This window comes from Salvia splendens, unplaced genomic scaffold (assembly GCF_004379255.2).
Source record: "Salvia splendens isolate huo1 unplaced genomic scaffold, SspV2 ctg345, whole genome shotgun sequence".
In the NCBI taxonomy this organism is placed as follows: Eukaryota; Viridiplantae; Streptophyta; class Magnoliopsida; order Lamiales; family Lamiaceae; genus Salvia; species Salvia splendens.
The window spans coordinates 14,197-24,020 of record NW_024598988.1 but is presented as its reverse complement, the minus strand read 5'-3'; the positions used below and the strand labels follow the sequence as shown (position 1 = coordinate 24,020).

At 38.3% G+C, this 9,824-nt stretch overlaps 1 protein-coding gene across 1 annotated transcript; it reads right to left on the bottom strand.

The window, feature by feature from the left end:
* Positions 1-458: 458 nt before the first annotated feature.
* On the bottom strand, positions 459-9,570 carry LOC121789819 (mitochondrial import inner membrane translocase subunit Tim9). Its single transcript, XM_042188179.1, has 2 exons — positions 9,373-9,570; positions 459-855 (listed from the first exon to the last, which is right to left on the bottom strand). The coding sequence occupies exons 1-2, from the start codon at positions 9,465-9,467 to the stop codon at positions 669-671; spliced, it is 282 nt and encodes a 93-aa protein (XP_042044113.1). The 5' UTR covers positions 9,468-9,570; the 3' UTR covers positions 459-668.
* Positions 9,571-9,824: the final 254 nt, after the last annotated feature.

The following is a 9,824-nucleotide window of genomic DNA, read 5'->3' as shown; positions in this document are numbered from 1 at the left end:
TTAGTGGAAAACGAAATGTGGAGCCACTTTATCAAAAATAGTACCAGTAAATAGTAGTAGTAAGATAAATATTTGCAGCCGGAAAAGAAAATATGAAAATTATTTTGCAGGTAATGCGATTTTTTTTAGTCTTGAAACGTCTATGAAAAATAAAATGCTACGCATCGACAGAAAAGAGCAGTTTTAATGCTGTAGTAATTAAAGATTCAGCTTAGAAGTGCTAAAGTAAGAAATACCAGTCTCTAGATTAATAACTAATGATGATTGTATATATTGAAGTTTTAACTGCAATTCAATTAAATTAAAACAAACGAAACTTGGGTATCGTTACATTGCTAAATACCACTGCACAAAATAACCTGAGCTCAACTTTAACTTCAAACTATAATACTACGAAAAAAAAGCTCAAGTTTATTTGGATTTATTAAATGCCATGATTACAAAGTGAAAAATGCACCTTAGAAACAAATATAGAAATTTTATATGGTAGTAATATTTGACGTAAGAAAAACAGCAAAGATTATGCTGCAGGGAGTCTTGTAAAGGGAGCGATATCTCTTACCTTATTGCGTCCAAATAAAGTAGCATTAGTAACAGCTCCTAACAAAAAACAAATCTTCAAAACTATTAAAGGGAATGCCCTCGAATTCACATGTAGAAAGCACATTTTAGTCTGGTGTGGCAGCACCTTGGTTCAGCTCAGCGAATCTCATGCCGACACGCATAGAGTGCTTCAAGAACTTCTCCGCACACCTGCGAACACAAGTCTCTTCTTGCTTATCCAGAGTTTTGCGTCGGAATGTGTCCACGCAGTCGGTGAAGCATCTTTCCACCAGTGTATTATACATCCTTAAACTGCAGAACGAAAAGGTGGGTTATTATTACTTCTATAAATAAGCCAATTATTCAAAAATTGAAAGAGCACCTGAATTGCAAATTTAAGATAAATTTTAAAATCCTACTAATAATCTTGGTGGAAAACTACTAATATGAGAACTTTATCAAACCCTTGCAGATGAAAGTGTTAGAATATATGACTGGATGTGAGATGAGATGAGACTCAAACATAATGTTTGGCCTAGTTATTATATCATGCCAAGTGAATACCTCATCTAAAAGCCTAAGGCCATGCTTGGTATGATGGAATAAATGAGGGTGGGAATGAAATGACAATTTTTTTGGATTTCCTTTACATTTTAATTCAATTCCGCCATTCATTCCATCACAGTTACCAAACAAATGAATGGAATGGAAGTAGGAACACATTCCATCCCATCCTATCATACCAATCATGCCCTAAGTTGGTAGTGAGGATTGTTATTTTAATATTTAGTTTATATAACAATGGATGAGATCTAAAATGTTCCTCTAAAAAGTAATCCCTCCGTCCCACCATAAGCTACTCGTATTCCTTTTTAGGACGCCCCACCCAGAGTGAGCCCTTTCCCTTTTTGGCAAAATATGACACAATTAGACTCTTACTTTATTCTTTCTCTTGCTTTATTATCACCCCACTTAACCCTCTAAACATTATTTTCTTAAATCTTGTGTCCAAAAAAACGCTCGCTTATTGCAGGACAGAGGGAGTATTATTTATTTTTTAGATTCCACATGGGCACAACAATAGTACAATACTTGAGCTAGTAATTTATATAGCTTGAAAAGAGCGGTTTTAACAATTTATTTAGCAGCAATAAATTTATCTTCTCCCATTACAAAAACGCATACATACATATTGTAAGAAGTAGAGTGCTCACTCAGTTGCAAGAAGAGAAGAAAGAAGAGAATCTAAAGGCTGATCAAGGAAAGAAGCAGCCTAGAAGAAACTAGCCGTTGGAGCAGCAGTTAGTTAGTTAAGATGTAGCAGTTATTCTTCTTGCTTTCTTGATTCTTGGGGTAGTTAGTTAGTAGCAGTTGCTACCTGATTTGTAGAGCTTTAAATAGCTCAGATTCGTTTTGTATGTAGTTAGATGAATTCATTCAATAAGAGATTCCAGTTTCTCCAAGAAACCACCTACTTTCAATACTAAAGTGTTAGTGTGAGTTTTCTGCATAAGTGTGTGAGTACTTCACATTACAGTGAGTGTGTGTGATCTATTCAAGAGTGTGTAAGCCTTGTGTGTTGATCCTAACAAGTGGCGCCGTCTGTGGGAAGATTGAAGCTGATTTGCAGAAGATCAAACGGTTTCAGAGATGGCAGCAAGGATTGATGCAGAAAAATTCACAGGCAAGAATGACTATGACCTGTGGAAGATGAAGATGAAGGCGGTTTTGATTCAACAAGGCTTGGCTGCAGTGCTTTCAAAACCTGAGGAAAAGGGAAAGGCTCTGGTGCTTGATGATAAAGCACAAATGAAGATGGAGGAGATGCAGCTCAAGGCACACTTTGCAGTGATTCTGTGCCTTGGAGATAAAGTCTTGAGGGAAGTTCAAGAAGCCAAGACTGCGGTGGAGATCTTGGACAGGCTGGATGAAGTTTATTTGGCCAAATCTTTGGCTAACCGGCTGTACCTCAAGAAAAGGCTCTATGCCTATAGTTTTTCTGGAGAGAAATCCATCATGGAGCAGTTAGAGGAGTTTAACAAGATCATTGATGATCTGGGATCTGTGGATGTCAAGATTTCAGATGAAGACAAGGCCATCCTCACATTGAATGCCTTGCCTAGCACCTATGACCAATTGAGTGATGCAATCATCTATGGGAGAGATAAGCCTATTACCTATGCAGAAGTCTATTCAGCCTTGATGGCCAAAGAACTCCAGGAGACTACCACCAGAGGTTCTGCAAGCTCCAATGTTCAAGCTGCAGAGGCCTTGAATGTGAAGAAGTTCAAAAAGCAGAATTTCAAGAAGAAATTTGAGGGCTCAAAACCCTCAAGCATTGATGCTCTAAAGGAAACTAGGCATGTTTTTGGTGCAAGAAACCTGGGCACTTGAAGAAAGATTGTCATGCATGGAAGAGAAAGCTAGCCTCTGAGGGCCACAACCAATCTGATTGTGTGGAAGGTGCTGACCCCCTGCTCAACTTATGAATATTAGTGACAATGGGGTCAGTCACAGGTGGATTATGGACTCGGGGTGTAGCTTCCATATGTGCCCCAATAGAAGCTGGTTTCATGATCTTCAAGAAGCATCAGGTATTGTGGTGCTAGGTAATAACCATATTTGCCAGATTAAAGGGATAGGGAAAGTAAAGTTAAGCCTACAAGATGACTCTGTGAAGATCCTGACTGGAGTGAGGTATATTCCAGAAGTGAAGAGAAACCTCATTTCATTGGGAATGCTAGAGCAGAAGGGGTTCACTATATTAATGAGTCAAAGAAAATTGTTTGTAAAATCTGGAGATGCAGTGATGATGGAGGCTGACAGAGAGCACATCCTCTATTATTTAAAGGCTAAGGCTGTTGATGGAGAGAGCAATGCAGTGTCAGAGGACTCCCCAATGCTATGGCACAAGAGGCTAGGCCATCCAGCTGAAGGGAGCTTAAAAGAACTCATCAAGAAAGGCCTAATCTCTGGAGATCTCAGCAAAATGGACCCCTGTGAGAAGTGTATACTTGGAAAAGCAAAGAAGGCACCCTATCCTACAGGTATTCACTCATCTACAGCCCCTTTAGACTATATACACAGTGATCTTTGGGGGCCTTCACCTGTGTGTTCAATTGGTGGAGGAAAGTATTATCTAGCTATCATTGATGACTATACTAGAAAGCTGTGGATGTACATCCTTAAAGAAAAGTCAGAAACACTCGCAAAGTTCAAGATATGGTGTAAGGAGGTGGAGCTAGAGAAGGGAAGGAGTGTGAAATGCTTAAGAACTGACAATGGCCTAGAGTTCTTGTCTGCTGAATTTGATATGTTTTGCAAAGAAAAGGGTATGAAGAGGCACAGGATTGTTCCTAATAATCCTCAACAAAATGGTGTTGTAGAGAGGATGAATAGGACTATCCTAGAGAGGGTAAGGTGCTTATTACTTGACTCTGGTCTGAGCAGCAGGTTTTGGGGTGAGGCTGTGTATACAGCAGCCTATCTCATCAATAAATGTCCATCTACTGCCCTTAATTCTGAGACTCCTGATTACATGTGGTATGGAGCCCATAGTGACTATTCAAAATACAAGGTGTTTTGGTGTACAGCCTATGCTCATGCTAGGCAAAGTAAACTTGAAGCTAGGGCTCTGAAATGTATATTGCTAAGGTATCAGAGGGGAGTTAAGGGGTATAGGCTCTGGTGTATTGAGCATGGCAAGCAGTAGGTGTTGGTGAGCAGGGATGTGGTGTTCTTGGAGGATCAGATGCCATACTTGAAAGAAAAGCTGGACTCCAGTGAAACTGAGGGTGATTTCTTCAAGGTGGAGCCTATGAGGCTTGGCCTAGGAGCAGGTGGAGCTACTGACTCAGGAAGTGAGTCTGACTCAGAGAAAGATGAGGCTCCAGCTCAGGGCAGGCAGAAGGATGGTGAGTCTACATCTGACTCCACCAGGGAGTATCAAATTGCAAGGGATAGAGACAGAAGAAATGCAAGGCCACCTGAAAAGTTCTCTGATGTGGTCTACTATGCCCTATGTGCTGCAGAAAGCATTGATGGTGCAGACCCTCTCACTTATAAAGAAGCCATGAAGAGTAAAGACAGAGAAATGTGGATTGGAGCCATGAATGAGGAGATAGAGTCTTAACTCAAGAACAAAACATGGATTTTGGTGGACAAATCCAAGCTGATTACAGATGGTAAGGAAAGGCGGCTGGTAAGTTGTAAGTGGTTGTTTAAAAGAAAGATTGAGACCACTGACAAAGATAGAGTCAGATTCAAGGTAAGGCTGGTGGCTAGGGGCTTCACACAGCAAGAAGGAATTGATTTCAATGAAGTGTTTGCTCCAGTTGTTAAGCACACTTCAATTAGGATCTTGTTGGCAGTTGTGAACCAGCTAAATTGGGAACTACAGCAGCTTGATGTGAAGACTGCTTTCCTAAATGGAGACCTAGAAGAGACTATCTTCATGGAACAGCCAGAGGGCTATGTGAAGATTGGAGAAGAAAGCAAGGTGTGCCTGTTACAGAAAAGCCTCTATGGGCTTAAGCAAAGCCCCAGACAGTGGAATAAAAAGTTTGATGCACAGATGAAGAGAATTGGCTTCACCAAGTCAGAGTATGATGATTGCATTTACATAAAGAAGGCAGGAAAAACTCCTATTGCCTATCTATTACTCTATGTGGATGATATGCTACTTGCAGGACCTTCTATGGCTGAAATTCAGAAAATTAAGGAAGATCTTAAGTCCAGTTTTGAAATGAAGGATCTAGGAGAAGCAAGGAAGATCCTAGGCATAAGTATTCTGAGAGACAGAGGCTGCAAGAAGCTGTGGATGCTGCAAACTGACTATATTAAAAAGGTTTTGCAGAGATTCAAAATGGAGAATGCCAAATCTGCATCAACATTGTCCCAGAGCTTTAGACTTTCAAAAGAGCAGGCTCCTAAAACTAAACATGAGGCTGAGGAGATGGAGTCTATCCCCTATGCTAGTATGGTGGGAAGTGTCATGTACACTATGATCTGTACTAGACCAGATCTTGCACATGCTATATCAGTAACTAGCAGATTCATGGCTGACCCGGGGAAGAAGCATTGGAATGCTCTGAGGTGGATTTTAAGGTACATGAAACACACCAGTGACTGGGGATTGTGTTTCACTAGCTGGGAAGGTGAATCTGAAGAGGTTGTGCAGGGTTATTGTGATGCAGACTATGCTACAAACCTAGATACCAGGAAGTCCCAAACAGGCTACTTGTTTACCATGTTTGGAACTGTGATCAGTTGGAAATCAGGTCTACAAAGTGTTGCTCTTTCAACAACAGAATCTGAATATATAGCTCTCACTACAGCTGTACAGGAGAGCTTTTGGATCCAGGGAGTTATTTCAGATTTTGGTTTTGACCAAAGGACAATGGTGATTCATTGTGACAGCAGCTCAGCTATGTGCTTGGCTAAACATCAGTTTTTCCATGAAAGGAGCAAGCACATAGACATAAGGCTGCATTTTATTAGAGATGAGATTGAAAGGGGGAGAGTGAAGGTGATAAAGATTAACACCCTGCACAATCCAGCAGATATGCTCACTAAATCTCTGTGTAGAGATAAGTTTGATCATTGTAACAATTTGATAAGTTTGATCATTGTAAGAATTTGATCAATGTTTGCCGTAAGAACTGAGGTGAGCCCTCAGGTGGAGAATTGTAAGAAGTAGAGTGAGCTCACTCAGTTGCAAGAAGAGAAGAAAGAAGAGAATCTAAAGGCTGATCAAGGAAAGAAACAGCCTAGAAGAAACTAGCCGTTGGGGCAGCAGTTAGTTAGTTAAGATGTAGCAGTTATTCTTCTTGCTTTCTTGATTCTTGGGGTAGTTAGTTAGTAGCAGTTGCTACCTGATTTGTAGAGCTTTAAATAGCTCAGATTCGTTTTGTATGTAGTTAGATGAATTCATTCAATAAGAGATTCCAGTTTCTCCAAGAAACCACCTACTTTCAATACTAAAGTGTTAGTGTGAGTTTTCTGCATAAGTGTGTGAGTACTTCACATTACAATGAGTGTGTGTGATCTATTCAAGAGTGTGTAAGCCTTGTGTGTTGATCCTAACACATATGATGTTGTACCATAAAACTTGGCAATCCTTATCCTACAAACAATTAACCCTTATAATTCCTTGATGCTAATGACAGAGACCACTCTCAAGTCTTTGTAATCACAATTTTTCCCAATGGATTCAAAGCATAATCATCAACAAATATGTCCCAACCTCATCAGTGTTGTTAAAATCGCGCCCCGAGAGCGCTTGGGTCGCGGGTCGCAAGGGTCGAGACCGACGTCGCCCCATTGTGGGTGGGTGGGTCGAGATTCAGGGGTCGCCGTCGGGGCGGCAGAGGCGGCTGGGTCGAGCGGTTGGGGCGAGCGGCTGGGTCGAGCGGCTGGGGCGAGCGGCTGGGGCGAGCGACTGGAAGAAGAAGATCCTCGGCCATGGCTGCTCAGAAATGGGTCTGTGACTCTGTGAGAATGAAGAGAGAAGAAGGGATGGGAATGAAGAGAGAAGAAGGGGGTTTACCGAGACAAGAAATTTTAAAAGTAAAGTAGGCAGAAGCTATAGCTAGGGCTTCTAGGACCTATAAAAGTTAATAATCATTTTCTTCCACCTTCATTTTTAATATTAGTATTAATATTGGTGTCAAGATTCTCTATTCTTTAAATATGATTAGTTCCTATTTAAATAAAAAAATACCTTAATTACCAATCAAAATTACATTCAAATCTAATTAAATATATTGTGATGTTCTAATTAAATTAAATATAGTTCATTTTTATTTAACTATATAACTAATTTCTTAGAGAATTGCAGCTGCGCTTTATCTATTTGTTTAATTTAAAATTGCATTTTATAAATTACTATATTAATTTGAGAATTATAATTAAATTATTAATTTTGCATCTAAATAGTTATAAATTTAGGTTTAATTTGTAATTTATGATTTTTTGAATATGAGTGGAGATTTATTGATTTTCATTATTTATTATTATTATTATTATTATTATTATTATTGTTATCTAAAGTCTCTAAAAGATATTAATTTAAGACAATTGTTTAATTATTTATTGTGTTATGAACTTATGAATTGTTTTGATATTTTGATCATTTCTATTTTCCATTTTATCTATATTCACATGAATTGCATCTACATTTATATTATTTGATATATTATAAACATTAGAGCAATATATTTATTTTATTTAATATTAAAAGGCAAAAAAATTAACCTAGCTTTGTGGGTCTCTCGACCCCGTCGACTCGTCGACCCGCGACCCGAATTTTCACCTCATCGACCCGATGCGCCCCGCGACCCTAACAACACTGAACCTCATAACTCTATAAGTTAGGGAGCCCTAACTCAACTCAAGACCATGGGCAAAGGTAATAGGTTGAGTCCCACTTATATGTCATTCCATACTTTTATGTGATAACAATGTGGGATTTGTAAGACCGTGAAATTTTCCAAGTCATTTTAGCATGATTGTAGGAAAAGATTCCCACACTTCTTATAGAGTTAAGTTCCAGAAGGAAAACATCAACATCTAAACATCTTCTACTACATAAACTGGTAATAAACATAATGATATAAAACTAGATCCTTAGAAGAGTATGATTCAGTGGTTAATACAACTAAATAAAGTTGAAAAATTGGATGCCTTATAAAATAGGCTTGAGACGGATCATTATTCATTATTACATACTATTAGCCTTGCTTGCTCCCTAAAGCAGCTTTTTAAAATAAGTTAGGGCTCTCCATCTATATTATGGCATAGAAAGAAAATGGGCTTTCTACTAACATCAAATCCAGGACAAAAGGATAATATACATAGCTCAAATTCAGAAATGAGAATAAAGCAGGGCCAACCAACTATGTAAGAGGATTAATGAAGAAACTCACGTAGTCTAACATAGATTCAAGAATGGGATGCAGGGGATAGTAAACTAAAAAAGGTAACTAATAGTACATGATGAAGAAAGGGATAAGAAATGCATGTTGCAATACTTGGTGAAATTATATAGTACTATGTTTGATTGATTAAATGACTTGCATACTAGACAACTCTCACCCATCCAACCATATCACAATGCTCATGACCACTCCCACAGTCCCACTCCAATTAGAATCAATACTTAATACCGTTAATACCCATCTAAAGCAAGCAATTGGCATTTCGTAAATTACGGCTGCATAAAAGATGCAATGACTTTAAATCAATTACAGTCAACCATCTAAACATAAGCCAGTAGGATAGTTAACTATCATATGTGAGAGTTACATTCTCCAATATTATCTAAGGATGAATCTAGACTTCCATTCGATAATTATTGTTTGCAAACCCTCCACAACTTCCTAGCATATGCCACCATGAATCAGCCATTGAACCCCATTTTGCAATCAAAATAAATTAAAAGAACAAAAAAAATCTAGTCAATTGAGTTTGCAAATGAAATAACCGAATGAATCAATACCAGAGCTGAACAAGTCTACTTAAATTAGTATAGTACTTAGGAAATACCCAGAAGCGCTAAGCATAATGCAACTATCTAATTACTTCCATATCAAGATCAAGCTCATAAACGAAATGACGCAGCCAAACTAAAATCAATCAGTGAATCCAAAATTTAACACAATGCACAAGTTTTTAAATCTCAAACAAACTGCGATTCTGATGAGATGTAAACAGTTAATATATGCTGAAGATCGTATAACATTGATATAAATACCACGAAATTCGTTTTCAATTTCGAAATACTTCAGAAAACCGTAAATCGGCGCGCGTAGACACGCAAATGTAAATTACCTGTCGCGGATTTGGAGCTGGTCGATCATGGAAGACATTCGGAGCTTGTCTTCATCGGGAAGAGAGTCCAGATCTCCAAGCATACTTTTGTCCATTGTCGATGAGTTTCTTCAACGTACAACCGAAGATCCACCGTGTACAACTCTGTGAAGATTCGGAGACTACTTCTAAAACCCTAGAAGCGCAGAGTCAAAACAGTACTCAACCTCTGTTTTGCTTTTCTTTTTTGAGAAATGACTGAATTGCCCTTGACCAATATTTTAACAATATTTGAATAAAATTATAAAAAGTAACCCATGCATAATCTAGTAGGGTTCGGTTTATAAGATTATATTTTATTATTAAATTTATATTATGTTTAATTAGTTCATGAGATTGAATCTTATAACTTAATTCTAAATAGATAGTCATGTGATAATTAGTCATAGCTAACATCCTCCTACTAAATAATA